General features: G+C 40.5%; 2 protein-coding genes across 4 annotated transcripts; one reads left to right on the top strand and one right to left on the bottom strand.

The window, feature by feature from the left end:
• Positions 1 to 1,458: 1,458 nt before the first annotated feature.
• On the top strand, positions 1,459 to 6,187 carry ccdc85b (coiled-coil domain containing 85B). Of its 3 annotated transcripts, XM_077733333.1 has the most exons (3): positions 1,459 to 2,069; positions 2,134 to 2,241; positions 3,621 to 6,187. In XM_077733333.1, exons 2-3 carry the CDS (start codon positions 2,226 to 2,228, stop codon positions 4,247 to 4,249), a joined length of 645 nt encoding a protein of 214 aa, XP_077589459.1. In that variant the 5' UTR covers positions 1,459 to 2,069; positions 2,134 to 2,225; the 3' UTR covers positions 4,250 to 6,187. The 3 variants fall into 3 exon arrangements, with proteins under 3 accessions (XP_077589459.1, XP_077589461.1, XP_077589460.1); XM_077733335.1 differs by lacking the exon at positions 2,134 to 2,241 and having other exon boundaries at positions 1,460 to 1,870; XM_077733334.1 differs by lacking the exon at positions 2,134 to 2,241 and having other exon boundaries at positions 1,461 to 2,069.
• A 3,942-nt stretch (positions 6,188 to 10,129) lies between these two features.
• On the bottom strand, positions 10,130 to 14,585 carry fosl1a (FOS like 1, AP-1 transcription factor subunit a). Its single transcript, XM_077732848.1, has 5 exons — positions 14,410 to 14,585; positions 14,066 to 14,168; positions 12,516 to 12,749; positions 11,440 to 11,547; positions 10,130 to 10,968 (listed from the first exon to the last, which is right to left on the bottom strand). The coding sequence occupies exons 1-5, from the start codon at positions 14,418 to 14,420 to the stop codon at positions 10,462 to 10,464; spliced, it is 963 nt and encodes a 320-aa protein (XP_077588974.1). The 5' UTR covers positions 14,421 to 14,585; the 3' UTR covers positions 10,130 to 10,461.
• Positions 14,586 to 15,633: the final 1,048 nt, after the last annotated feature.

Below are 15,633 nucleotides of genomic sequence, written 5' to 3'. Positions count from 1 at the left end.
TTTAACTTGAGTTTTCTGCATGAAATATACAATCTGTTCCCCCGCTGGCGATTAATCTCAATAATCCCACTAAATCCCTGGTCTCATCCTCCCTTTTTCTGTGCTTCTGCATGTCTTTGGGAGTGACTACACGGGGATGTCAAATCCCTCCCTGCACATTTCTTTTTCGCATACCTGTCAACTGGTACGTTCTCGCCGTAATTGGTACAACTGAAAGCCCATTTTTATATTGGTACGCTGTACACATGAAAATGGTACGCTAAACGGTGATTTTGAGAAAAAAAAATAAATTAAGGCACTTTCTAGCCATTTTTCACCATCCGCCATTGTTTCTTCCCGGAAACGCATGTCTGCCAAGTGATATATGTACCGGCGCCTCTGATTGGCTAAAAAAAAAAGATCATGATAAACATTTCGTTTTGTAACACTTTCACCATGTGATTTCCGTTTCCTGTTCCCTTGTTTATGTTTACTTTCATTTTCTACTTGTTGTTCGTGATTTTTTACAAAAAAGTAAAGTGGTAAGATTTTCCATGTATTTATACATATATGTAAGGGCGAAAACAAAATTTGGTAAGATCACAAATGGTTCGAGGTTGACAGGTATGTTTTCGGGGTTTAGTTGTAAACTCACATGACGCTCGGATCTGGTTAACACCCCGCATTGTCCTGCTCACAGCACAACAATGGAGGGCGGAAGGATGTGTGTGAATGCCTCAGCACTAAAGAATTGAAAGGGAGAAGGGATGAAGCATGTTAACTCATTGGGCGCCATTGACGGAGATAGACGTCCCGTTCATTTGAACTGGGAGAGCCTTGCAGCATCGCTGTCAATGGGAGCCATGAGTTAGTAGTAGTTTGTTCCTTATTTGGGAAAAAAAGAGACGCGAATATGATTAAATTTGTTTTGTCCTATTCAAATGGATTAGTCAATATTGTATTCAAAATAAGAAATCCATTGGGAGTGACGAGGGAATAGAAATATTTATGATTTTTTTCTCCAAAACAAATTTAAGAGCTGGTTCCTATAGAGTACTTCTGGTGGAGTTTCAAAATAAAATAAAGAGTTGAAATAGAAAGTATATATGTATATATATTCTTCTTCCTTTTTACTTTCTATTTATATTATTCATATACTATACATATACATATTTTTTTATTCGTAAAAAGTATGATGTATTACTAAGGAATACCCAAAAATACAAAACAGGGGATACATAATTTTACAATTCAGTAGCAAATCTTAAAAACAAATACAGGTAAATATAGTGTCCCGTAACCCTTGTGAGGATAAGCAGACCATAATATAAATAAACGTATCGTTATGTATTCTCACAAATGCTTTGTTTTGGTGCCAACAAAATAGATCCGACGCCCATTGCCGTCAATGGCAATAATTTCCCTTGTAAGAACGAACAGATGTTCTTTTTCGGACACTTATTTTGAAATACCATTCGGTGTTTTTCCGGTGACTCCCGTTAGCGACTAGTGTAGAATCTCAACCGTGAAAAGTGTCTTCTGGGGGCGGACATTATTGTGTTCAATGTCCAGCCAAATAATCGCCTCAAGCGATGGATTGATGTTGAATCGTCATTTTTGATGAACGTTTTTGAACGGGATAAACAAAACAAAACATCCCGCGCCTGGCAATGAAGCAATCGTGGACGGATGTGAGGAACCCGGAGAGAGTCCATTGAGTCCAATCTGGACGGTGAACGGGGACAGCACGCAACATCCAACATCCCGCGAGTGCATCGTTGTCTGATTCATGATTATTCTTTAAAGATGATTGAGCCAGCCTTTTTTCCAAACGCAATCATCATCCTCCAACTCTTCATCTTCAGCATCGGGGAAAAGTGAAATAAGCACGGTTAGTCGTTCTCTTGCTCCCGGAGGCCTGTTTCGCCGTTGCTTTTGTTTTTACCGTTTTTTTTTTGGACGGCAATTAAGCACACGAATCTGCAAATGAATCTCTGCCGGGCTGTCGTTCGCACCCCGAAGACGCACTGTATGAGGAGGCTCACCTCGTGAAACGATCGCAGCTTCCCTGCACTTTCACATTTTCTCAGGTAGAGTAAAAAAATATAGGTATAATGATAATAACTAAAATGAATAAAAACATCACACACGCAGTTCTGGAGGACGAATCATCCAACATTTACTGAAAAACTCCCACATTTCTTCCTTCGAGCTTCTACTTGGTGCTGAAGAACTATGTGGAAGTGATGTGGGTACCTCCAGGTACCTAACCATACCATACGATTCTCGCAATAATGATTATCTCCCTACATGTTGATACATTAGATATAATTCTCATTTCCTTTTCTGAACCGCTTTATCCTCACCAGCTGACTCGGGCCAGACATCAGGGACAGCCAATCGCAGCGCACAAGGAGATGGACCACCATGTGCACTCACACTCCGAGCCAATTTACAGTGTTCAATCAGCCTACCATGCATGTGGGAGTACCCAGAGAAAACCCACACAGGCCTGGGGAGATTATGCAAACTCCACACAGGTGGACATGACCTGGATTTGAACCCAGGACCCCAGAGCTGTGAGGCCGACGAGCTAACCACTTGCTCCACCGGGCCACCCTTTAATTCAATATTATAGAACGATATCTGTGGGCCTGACGGATAAATAGTTAGCGCGTCGGCCTCAAAATGGGGGACCTGGTTCCAAATCCGGGTCAGTCCACCTGAGTGGAGTTAGGCTGTTTTCCCAGGGCCTGCGTGGGTTTTCTCCAGGTATTCCGGTTTTCTCCCACATTCCAAAGACATGCATGGTGGGCTGATTGAACACTCTAAATTGGCCCGGAGTGTACATGGTTGTCCGTCCCCTTGTGTGCTGCGATCGTCTGGCCACTGATTAAGGATGTCCCCCGCCCTTGGCCCAGAGACAGCTGTGATTGGCTCCAGCACCCCCCGCCAACCTAATGAGGATAAAGCGGTTCAGAAAATGTGATTACAAAGCTATTGAATTAACTCATAACAATAATCATATTTTGCACCTTCTGTTGTGTATTGAAAGTTGAAAGAGTTCATTACTAGATGTCCAATCCTTCTAAAGTGAGAGGGTGGCAGCAAATGAACAGTTTTCTGACTGCAAAACAGAAAATAACTAACAAATAGTAAATTTTACTTTACTGACATCTAGTGGTGAAAAGGAGTATAGCAAATGTTTTGCTCATATAAGCCTTACCCTTGATTAAGACAATTTTTTTTAGTCACAAGTACGGCTTATATACGAGAAAATACGGTAAGTTGCGATAATTAATGCGTAGGCGCCCCGTTGGGAAAGTGGTTAGCAATGTTGCCTCACTGTTTTAAGATTGAGGGTTCAATCCCCGTTGGATTCTGACCTTGCTGTTTATAATTTGGATCTTCTTTCCCCCGGGGGCTGCGTGGGTTTTCTCTGGGTACTTTTCTTTCTGCATTCCAAAAACATAGTAGGTTCTTTGGGATTGTGCCAAGCTTTGGAAATGAATGGATGAGTTAATGTGAATTAAATAACGAACCACACTAATTTGTGTGTTAGTAATCTTGTCAACTTGCTTGTTTTCCTTTGGAATATTTCAATTGACTGAATCGAACTCCAACTTTTTCCACGTTTAAAGGGCTTGAATTTGAGGAGACAATGAGCAACGAAGGGGAGGTGCCGACGCCGCGGGAACTGTCCAAGATGTCGGACGAGGACCTGCTGGCGTGCTCCAAGGAAGACCTGCTGAGCCGCCTACGTAAGGAGGAGTCGGAGAAGATCTCGGCTCTGGTCCAGCGGGGCCGCCTCATCAAGGAGGTGAACAAGCAGCTCCAAGGCCACCTGCTAGAGATCCGAGAGCTTAAAGTCATCAACCAGCGCCTGCAGGAGGAGAACACCGAGCTGCGCGACCTGTGCTGCTTCCTGGACGACGACCGGCTGAAGGTGAAGAAGCTGGCGCGGGAGTGGCAGCACTTTGGCCACCACGCCGCCAAGGTCATGCGCGAGGACCTGGGCGGTTATCTGAAGAAGCTGGCCGAGCTAGAGCGCACGCAGGACGGACTACTCAAGGAGAACCTGGACTTGAAGGAGCTCTGCCTGGTCCTGGAAGAGGAGTGCTCGGGCCGGGGCGGAGATTCTAGCCCCGCCGGCTCCGCCGAGCTGGCCTTGCCCTGCATGGCGGCCCGGGACCTGGGCGACGGGAGCTCCAGCACGGGGAGCGTAGGGAGCCCTGACCAGCTCCGCTCCGTATGCTCGCCCGACGACTGATCACACCACTGAGGGCTAGACGTAAGGGCTTTCCTCGTAGGTCCCCCAAACATCCCTCGGACCCGTTTATAGGAAATTGTCATGCCAATCCTTCTCATCCCTTGCCTGTCACATGACCAAGGGCAGATCTAAAAAAAAAAATACATATATGACGTTAGGGGGGGCAAGAATTTTTTCAAGGTTGGAAAATACTTCATGATGCATAATACAAGGGTCTCAAAACAAGTCTTCAAGAGCCGCTGTGGGTCCTGTTTTTTTCCCCCCACTGATCAAGCGCAGACAGTTAAACCAATGAGGTTTCTGCTAAAATAAGCAGCGCCTGACCACAATTATCCCACAACACTTGTCAGTTGGTATTAAATTCTGCAGCCACTGTTGCGCTCGGTGAAGTAGTTTGGAGACTCCTGAGGTCATACCTTTTATGACGAGTAATGTATTATGCAGGACGAGTATCGGTTGTCATTTGATATCGGCAGAAGTGGATATAGAAAAAGATTCATAGTGTGGCGACATGGGGGGCTAAACTTTTGAAGGGCTGGAAATTATTTCATAATGGTATAATACAGGGGTCTCCAAAGTAGTCCTTAAGGGTCCTGATTTTTGTTCCAATTTATCCAATCCAGCCAGTTTAACCCATCAGATTTGTGGTAAAACAAGCAGCACCTGACTAAAATTAGCTGACTACAACAAAATTCTGCACTGTGGCCATTTTTGAATTTTTTTTTAAGACCTCCAATTTTACGATGGGCATAAAGTATTATGCAGGACCAGTATCAAATGTCATGTAATTAGTAGCGGAAGGAGCAGATCAAGAGAATATTTAAGGGATAGCAACAGGGGGGCGGGAACTGGCAAATATATAATGATGGTATAATACAGGGGTCTTCAAAGCAGCCCCCAAGGGCCGCTGTGTGTCCTGATTTTTGTTCCAACCGAGCCAGCAGAGACAGCTGAACTAATTAAGTTTTTGCTAAAACAAGCAGCACCTGACTGAATTCAACAGATTACGCTGGTACAACATCAGAGTGGTCATGTTATTTGTTGTTTGGTTGGAATGAAATCATGTGCCCACTTTGTGGAATACTTTTGAAGACCCCTGGTGTAATACGGTGTCAATTCGGAACAGATTTTTTTCCCCCAATCATAATAGACTGAAAATAAGCCTTTATGAGCTTTAAAGAATGAAAAATGCCGCTCAAGTGAAGCACTAATGACAAGTAAAACGACTGATATTTTGCACTGAATAGCTCATAAAAATGATCCTTTTATGGTTACAAAAGCTCTTTTACCTCCCCATTTTTCTCCCTTCGTAACAAGCTTTTTCAAAAAATAACTTCACTCACATAAGAGGGGATAAGCCTAAAGTCCACTTTTTTTTTTACTTAAGTACATTGAAAGCCACAGCTAATCTCAAACAATTTATGCTGCATTCTCATTGGATGTTTACTGTCGTCAACATAAAATTGAGTTTTTATTTTTAGTTATTATTTTTTTTTTTGTGCTGACCTGGGTGGTAACTGGAGTAAAGGCTCCTTTTCCCCTTCTACGATAGTTTTTAATTTAAAATTGAATTTATATATTATTAATACATACTAATAGATATGATAAGAAAAGCCAATTTATTTGTATAGCACAATTCAACACAATGATGCATGAAAATCCCAAAGCACAAATAAAAAGATACAAAAAAAGTCATGTTAAATCATCGAAACGGTTTCAAACAAAACATGATTAAAATAGGGAATAGAAATTGAAAAAAAAGTAAAAAGGGTCAATCAATCAATCATTTTCCATTCCACTTATTCTCACGAGGGACATGGAGGGTGGGTGTTGGACCCTTTCCCATTAAAGTTGTAAAAACAGAAATAGAAACGCAAAAAAAGTATTAGATTATCTAATTTTTCACACTGACATTATTATGTCACCAACTTCCAGTCGACAAATAAGTAGTGTACCGATTTCACTCTCATAATGTTATGACTTTTTCTCCCAAAATGACTTATGCAAAAATCAGTTGTCTGGTCAAACAGAAATTACATTAACAAAAGTTAATGCTTGTGAAAACAAACAACTTCCAGTTCACGTCCTATTAAAAACAAGCTGCTTGTTTAGTACCAAAAAGCCATTGAAGCGCTATTAAAAAACATCTCTTTTTAAAAATTGGGGTTTAACAAATAAAAGATTTAGTTTACACACTTAGAAAAGGTGAAGAAATGCAATCATTTGTCTTTTAGGATCCGACAGCCATTTCTGGCCATCATAAAAAATTCTCTACGTTGCACGGTTTGGACAAACGTAGCGAGAGAATTTTAACATACACACACACCCACACACACACTCTTAGACACCCATAAATCTCGCTTTATAAGGATTATAGATAAGCAACAAAACCACTTTATAATAATATGCTAATTTACCCTGGCAAACCTGGCCATCTCTCAGGGCACAGTGGTTGGGAAATACAAATTTATCGGTTAGGATTAGGGTTCCGACGTTCCTGTGTGGAGTTTGCATGTTCTCCCTGAGCTTGTGTGGACTTTCTGTGGGTACTCCCATTTCTTTTTTGACACAAACATGATTTAATACATATTGTGATAGGCCCCACACTCCCATTTTTAAACTATCACAAAGCAATTTTAAGGTTACAGAATCCTTTACAAATTGAGAAAACGTCATTTAAAAATAAAATGATGTACATTACTGGAGGTTTGCGTTTCATAAAGCAACCAAAAGAGATGAGTGAACTCGGCAAGCCTTTTTGAAATGCTGCAAAAGTGGCCGCCGTATGCTACTTGGCTGCCATTTTTAGGACTTTACACAGCCCTTTCTACACATTTGCCACTTGATATTGTAGCTTTAGATCAATTTTACAGTTTTTCTAGTGACTAACTCCTTTTTCAGTGCTTTGTTGTTTAGAAAAAAGAAAAAAAAAGTCGCCGGACCGAAAAGTGGACATGTTGACGTCCATACTGATTTCAAAATGAATTTAGTAAGCCTACACTGGACTATTGTACACTGGGCCTTTTTTCTATTGCACTGGACAGCGCGACGGTTGGTCCCGAGACCAATTTCAATCCAGTTTTTGAGCCATATTTAGTCCAGTTAACACTGAAACGGCTTTATGCACGTTCCGCCTCAGGACCAAAAAGTGGCCAGCAGCCTAAGTTTTTTGGAAATCACTTTTGGCAAGCGGAAAGTTTTGGTGGGGAAATGGAAGAACAATTTGGATTCATGGCTAAACGGCCATGTTGGACTCACTTGCTCATGTTTACATGGAAACACAACACAGACTTTAAGTTTGCTGTATAATTTGTATTTAAAGGATATTCTGTAACATTAATGATAGTTTACGCAACTCGCAAAAAGTTGGGCATTTTTTAGGCAAATGTATTTGTAAAATACAAAATGCTATTTAAAAGCCATATTTAGAGATTTAAATACAAAGTTTACGAATGACAATTTTTTTGTCAAAATGAATTAGAATTTGAGTCATTGGTTTGATTCTGTTAGTCATTTTTTTCTGTTAAAAAAATTAAATACATGTAGAGAAATACAAACAAAAAATGGCCATCAAAATGAAATTATTTTCAAATTACTGTAATTTCAGGTACGTTTTTTGTAAATGTTAAAATACATAGTTTTAATTAAATTCAGATGAAACTGATTGAATTTTTTTTCTTGATTTACCTTTTAGTTTTTTGTATCTATTTGTTTGAACATTCCCAGTCAAAATGGATTGGATGTCTACCATCATTAAAGACAGCCAAAAAAGTCAAATTTGACCTATTTCAATCTGCTACCTGCTACCTTTGACGAGAATAGAAAAGTGACAGAAAGGCCCAAGTTTTTGTGAGTTCTCACTGTGTATCTACTTTTTCCATGTCTGACCCGGCGTTACTCCTGTTAAATTTAGCGATGTGCAGGATTTTACTGTTTTTGCTCATTGTGCATTGAAGAGCTTTAAATACAAGTGCTGTGCCACTTTGCCACCACGCTGTCCTTTCTTTTTGTGAAACGCACCATCGATATATGTTGATGTCCCCATCAGTTCAAACATTCAGTAACATGCAGGTTTTATTTGATTTTTTTTGTCCCGCGGGGCTCTCGACATGTCCATAATCTGGGTCTATACCCCCCCCCCCTCCCTCACATAGCGACCCATTGCCTCAAGAGTGCCAAGTTTTTGCTCCATTTCCAACTAACCCTGAAAATTTAGAGAAGGGACTCATCATCTATTTATGTTGCCATCGTCATCAGTTAATAAGAATCATTTGTTGACTATTTGTAATAACAAAAATCCAGTGGTGGTCAGTGAATTTTCTAGCGACGCCTTCAGCTATGTCTGAATGAATCCAACCCTCAAAAACTATTTTAGGGCTATAAAAGCTTTATTGCAACCACAGCTGCGACACATAAAATTCATCAATAATAACCTCATACAATTGAAATATTATTTAGGAATATAGCCATATTTTACTCACAAAAAATCATTTTTACCTGTACACAATATCAACATCCTCCCGTCTTTCCAACTTCTTTACTATCGCCATCGAAGCTAATGCTAAAAGTCGAACCTATCCTGTCTTATTTCTGGCAAACGTTTTTATTCGATTTAGTGCCCGGTTGTGACAGGCTGGCTTGCTTTGGAGTTGTCCAACCTTTCTTAATGATGTCTGGCTTTTTTTTCTTGAAAAGTCCGCCTTGAAAATGGCTTTGACAGTAAATGTGCAAAAAAAAAAATCTATTTCTATGTGTGTTACTTTGATAGGAAAATCTTAAGAAACTTCATGTATAAATCCAAAGCATCCAGTAATGGTATTTTCTTGGGTATAAGCAGCCCCTTTTATAAGACCCACCCTTAAAATTTCCTTAAAATCTAGTTTGTCATCCCTAGGTAAGATGGCGACGCCCTGAGTGAGCAATGAGAGGCACAAGTAAGTGAGTTTTACACATTTTGTCCAAGATACGGTTGATTTTTTCTTGAATTTCATTCATAGATGTAAAAATTAATTTTATTAAGCGTTTTATCCGTTTATCTTTTCTCTATTTTCAACTAGATGATCATATTGGATTGAATTTGTTGCATTTTATTGTCATGATACAAGTATAATGAGATTTAATGCAAACTCCACACCAGTGGATGTGATCCCAGCCATTTGGAACTATTTGATCAACACATCCCAGTCTACTCTAAATGCATTGAACTTCTCACCTCGTCAATGGCAGCCAAAGACATAAATGAGTACCCTATAATGGATTCCAAAAAAATTTAAAAAACACAATGCAACAATATAAACGACTGAAAGCAATCCAAAGAATTTGTCAATCTCTTTATTTTCGCTGAAACAGTCACAACGCTAGATGCGAAAATTAAGGCACAGCCCAGCCATTATCAAAAATATATATTAGCTTGTCTCTTTGCCTAACTCAATAAATATACTCGCAATTAACTCCTACAGGCCAGCCTTAGTGGTCAATACATTGGAAAAATAGAAATATTCCTTTCTTAAATGCAATTGGTCATGTAAATACTAAAATATACTTTGTGAACATATATTGAGCAAAATTGTGAGGTATGAAGTATGAGAAAAGTCAAGTACAAAAATGCTGGTAATGGCACTTGACGTGAAAATAAAGCACATTTTATAAATGTTGTAGTCGCATAGAAAACAAAAATAAAACTAAAATAGACAAGCATTCATGATTGTCTTGATAACATAATGAAGTAGGTTATGTTGGATTACAATTTTTATTGTTATCCTTTTTTCTCAGAATAAAGGAATCCAAAGGTGGAAAAAAAGGTGTTATTTTGAAAATAGTTACATTTTTTTTAAATATAACTTAAATTCTGACCATGATAAATTTTAAATAACTATGGTATTATCACATACCATATTCTCCTGCAAATAAAATTATATATTATAAAATTGCATTAAAATTGTTAAATTTAAAAATGTCTCATGTATGAGTCCGCCCCCCTGATTCACATTTTTCACCTCCATATTCACGGTTTTAATAGGGAGTACAAATATATAGTATGTAATAGGCAAAATGGCCAACAAGGAATAACGAAAGTTCTGCTTGGCGACTCTATATTTACGTAATTATCTATAACTATGACCCCCAAAATTTAAAAATGCTTTGCACTCCTGCCAGAGAGCCACCCCAAAATTGAAATGAAAGCTCTTTGGAAATTCTTTTCTATGGTCCAATCAAAGTGTTAGGATGGTGGGCGAGTGTAAGGAGTGATCGGATTGATCGCCACTACTGCTGCTGCGCCGGTGCGCCGCCCCGCAAGGCCGCGGAGCCTGCTGGGGAACGTCGACGGGAGCCGAAGGGTAAGTGAAAATCATGCTGGTCACTAAAGGGGTGAGGGACGGGGTGGAGGCTAGGACAGGGGTGTGCAGGGACTCCGAGTCCTGGCTGGATGACGTCTGGGCAGTGGAGGACGATGCCGCCGCGCTTTTGGCGGGTAGCCTGATTTGGGGTCTGACCTTCTCGGCTTTGACGGGTGCCGGCCCGGGGGCGAGGTACTCCTCGGGCTCCATCTTGACGGACGCCAAGGACGTGAGAGGGACGTCAGAATCGGAGTCAGAGTCTTGGATTTTACAGATGGGACGGTGAGCTTCCAAGACCAGCTCCAGCTTCTCTTTCTGTTTCTGCAACTCGGCGATTTCATTCTGTAAAGAGCTCTTTTCGTCCTCCAATTGGTCTGTCTCCTAATAGTGCGAAAAAAGAAGTCCAAATCACTAAATAATTAACAGCAAATTAAGATTTTTAAACCTTTAACGGTCCCTTGGAACCAAAACACGACAAAATAATTTGTATCGTTTTTATCAGCGAAAAAAAAAAATCATGTATCAAAGCTGATACAATTGGACATTTGAAACAAAGAAATTCAATGAAACTCCAAATACGGTCATTGTAATTACATTGTAAAAGGAATGTTAGTAAATAATGATATTTTACATAATTAATGTACTTGTAATATTAGGAGAATGAAGGCATACGTTGTAATATCACAGGATTTACCTGGTAAAATTATGAAAAAACAGTTGTTTTGTTGCTTATTTTTACATTACATGAAGCAGAACTTGTTGGAGGTACGGGGATTCTAACTTTTGGCAAGGTAAAAATCCTCATTTTGTACAGTTATGCTATTCTGATGTGATTTTTACATATATACTCACGTTTTGCAGTGTGTCAGTCAGCTCACGCCGTCGATTGCGACATTTGGCTGCAGCCAGTTTGTTGCGCTCTCTCCTTATTCGCCGTCTTTCCATCTCCTCAAAAGACAGCTGAGAACAACAAGAATGATTGCGTAAGTTGATGTGAACATCTTCAAATTGTGATTCAAGGCTTTTTGAAATGCGAAAAGCGGGCACAACGCTGGTGACGAGGCATAAAATTAGCCAGGTGGTGAATGAGTCAAGCTTCAAAAAGGAGCAGGCTTTTGTGCCGGGTCCTTGCGACGGTTCAGTGTTTTTGCGAGCTTTCAAAAGAGTCATGAGTCATCATCAGAGCCAAATGCTGACTCAGGTGCGAGTCATGCTACGTGACTACTACGTATGAGTCAACTGCCGGTCCGCTTCCTCTGCCACTTAAATGAACAGAAAATACTTGAGTAAAAGTAGTAGAAGTGCTGCTCCAATGCAAGAGGAGAGGCTAAAGGCCTGATCATATTTTATACATTAACAATTGTGCTACTGAAAAACCGTTTTGTAGAATGGTGAATCATTTGTGTCTATTAAAATAAACTTGACAGGGGGGAATATAAACAATTTCTTTGCATATTTGTTCACATTATTAAATATTTCTTTTACAGTGTATTTTTGGATTGAAAAGGGTGAGGAAAATAGCCCTAAATATTCAGTTTTTAATTTGTTTTATTATACTTTTTTTAATAGAAGAAGAAATCATTTCCTTTTTTTATATTTTAATCATGTTTTTCATTCAAGGAAAAACAATAAATTTTTTAATTTAGGGGACAAACAGAAAATGTTCTAATTATTTGATTGTATTTTTTAATGTTTTTTGACAAAAATAACTTTATATTTAAGAATATAAAATTTTGATTTATTCATTTTTTTTTAAAAAGCATTAAATATTCTGATCAATCTATAATCATTTGAATTTTATCAGAAAACATTAAGTGAAGACACATGATTTACTTTTGCAGGCCGAAGTGATATGTCGGACCCCCGTTTTTCTACTCTGTCTACACCTGTGACGTACGGTAACGCGGCAGTAAGCGTGCGTGCCTTACATGATCGTCGGTCCTTCGCCGTGTGGGGGCTGCACCGGCCCTAATGACGCCTGCTCTGACGTAATGTTGGGGCGGAGCCTGGAGACGCCATCCGGAGAGGGAGGGGTACGGCGGCACCGGAGACCGTGACGGACCCGGAGGCTGCTCGAGGGTCGGCTGGACCAGCCACTGGAGGTCTTGGTTGGTGGTGATGGTGTTCAGGCTCGGTACGAATCGGTTGGAACTGGTTTGCTTCTGTCAAAACACATTTTGAGTCAGTAACCACATCACTTTGGCGCCATCTGGTGGCATAAATAAACTAGTAAGGAAAAACTATGCTGTGTTGTTAATTGATTCTCATTGATTTAAGTTCCTCAATGTCATTTTCTCCCTCCATCTTTTAATTACTATTTTTCTATAGACATGAGCTATAGGGTGCCCCACGGGCCGGATCGGAGACCCTGGCGGGCCACTTCCGGCCCGCGGGCCGGAGGTTTGACAACCCCTAGCGTAGGGGTTCATGTGCCTGACACCGAAATCAGGCACATAAACCCCTACACTAGATGGTGTCAAACCTTCTGCCTGTGGGTTGGAAGTGGCCCGCCAGGGTGTCCGATCTGGCCCGCGGGGCACCCTATAGCTCATTCTGCCGCAAGACCATAAGTTTGTGCGTTGTGACACCTAGTGATGTCAATAGCGACCAGTAAGTTAACTTTTCAGGGCCAAAATAAAATGGTCCAGCCAACACAAGATTTAGTTGGCATTAATGTGGTCCTTGAACCAAACTGAGCTTGACAGCCCTGTCATACACCATCTGGTGGATAATTAAAACATTAAAAATAAATTGGAAAAAACTCAATAAAAAGTCACGAAAAATAATAATAGTATTCATTCATTTTCTGAACCTTTTATCCTCATGAGGGTTACGGGGGGTGCTGGTAGCAATCCCAGGAGAGGGCACAAGCATAAGGACAACCATGCATGTCTTTGGAAAGCGGGAGGAAACCGGAGTACCCTGAGGAAACCCACGCAGGCCCAGGGAGAACATGCAAACTCCACACAGGTGGACAGACCTGAATGTGAACCCAGCATCCCAGAGCTGTGAGGTTCGGGAATGATGGACGACACCCTAAATGCTTGCGATTTTTCGTGTATAATAATAAACGTTCCCCCAAAACGATTCAATGATATTTTTATATATTCATTTAATTATTTTTAATCTATAATTAGTTTTATTCCTTTTATGTTTTTTTTATCTCTTTCATGTTGTAATTTTGTCAACTTAATTTTCTGTATTTACTATTATTGTCCTTTACGAACTCGCTTATCTCTCCAATGTTTGTGTTTATTTCTCAAATGTAAATTTAGGTGCGATAGGTTGAAATATCTTCAATCACTATCACTAGTGATGTAGTTTAAGGCTCATCTTTGACTTTTCCACTCAGTGAAATTTTAAAGTAGTTTTTTTAAAGTAGATTCATTTTTTAATATCAGCTCAAGGTGAAATTCAATACAATGGAAAAAATACGAATGGCATTTTCCGTCAGGTTGCGAGTTTCCGGCAAGCCTACCTGCTCTTGAGTAGTGGAAGTCCCTGAGCTTTCCAGGGAAGTCGCGTTGGAACCAGAAGCCCCCACGAACGCCGGGTTTCCTCTTCCGTGACCTCGGTACATCCTATTTGTCGAAACAAGTCGAATAAACGTCCAACAATTCCTCCCAAATTGAAACTTTGTTGAAAAAGGCTCCTTTTTTAAAAAGCTCAAAGTGTCTCAATCAATGGCGGTAAATCGGTCGAGTTCAAGCAGCGACGAAACGCAGGGGTGGTAAAGAAGTAAGAATCGTCTTATTTTTGACCCACTCGTCCTTAAACATGACAGAAAACTCTGCGTGTCTCACGCGCCAATGAGTCACTTACCTTGAAATCATAGTGGGGCGATGATTCCGCCGTTGTAAACGCTTAAAGCCGCATATGAGTTACACCACGCCCCTACTCCCTTTACGGGAAATAAGGTTGTCTGGAATCTCTTGCACACGTGACCTGACGTCATTTGCCTAATTTGGTGAGAGGTTCCTACTGTCGGGATTCTCGCTGTGTCAATCGTAAGACTTCTCATCTCATTCATTTTCTGAACCGCTTTATCCTCAGTGAGGTCACGGGGTCTACTGGAGCCTATCCTAGCTGACTTCGGGCCGGAGGCGGGGGAACCCCTAAATTGGTGGCCAGCCAATCGCAGGACACAAGGAGACAAACAACCATTCACACTCACACTCATTCCAAGGCGCAATTTAGAGTGTCCAATCACTCTATTATGCAAGTCTTTGTAATGTGGGAGGAAACCAGATTACCCAGAGAAAACCCACGCAGGCTCGGGGAAAACATACAAACTCCACACAGGTGGACCGACTTGCATTTGAACCCAAGTCCCCCACTGTAATTCAGACGCGCTAACCACTCACCCGCCGGGCCGCCCATCATAACACTTCCCTGTATAAAAAAATGTGCATCACGCACAATTTTGTCTTAAATTGTCACCCTACTTATTAGCAGGTGTGAAAAATGAAAAGAAATCAATTGAAATGGAAAAATTCCAAAATAAATACAATTATTTTTAAACTGTTTCTGATAGGTTTTTTTCATTTGTCTGTTTTACCTATTATTAGGACTTCTCTCCAGTCTTTTATCAAATGCTACTATCCGTCAGAAAGCTCTGTTTATAACTCAACAATCATGCTCAAGCTACTCCAACAAAGCCTGTTTCTTTAAGTAAACTATTGCATCAGTTTAATTACCCAACACTACTCAGTTAAGTAGTAGCAATTGTGATGTTCTAATACCTACAAATGCATCACCCAGAAAGTATTCCTTTCTTTTGTGTGCTGGTAATTTGAAGGTTTCACACCGGTGCAATTATGAGCCTATTTTTCAGGGACATATACTCTCTTCACGCCTGTAGAGATGAGTCAGACCTTTGCTACAATTGCCGGCGTATTACATCGCCACCCTCAATGAGAGTACTGAAGAACATTACAATTACACCTATGTCAGCCCCTAAAAAAATAAAAGCTATAAGCTCGCTAACTGTCACGACAGCTGTTGAATTTGCGGTTCCCCTGAGGACACGCAGAGTTCCCGGCATAG

This window comes from Stigmatopora nigra, chromosome 14 (assembly GCF_051989575.1).
Source record: "Stigmatopora nigra isolate UIUO_SnigA chromosome 14, RoL_Snig_1.1, whole genome shotgun sequence".
NCBI classification, from domain to species: domain Eukaryota; kingdom Metazoa; phylum Chordata; class Actinopteri; order Syngnathiformes; family Syngnathidae; genus Stigmatopora; species Stigmatopora nigra.
Note: the sequence above shows the minus strand (reverse complement) of the source record. Positions and strands in the feature narration are given on the sequence as shown.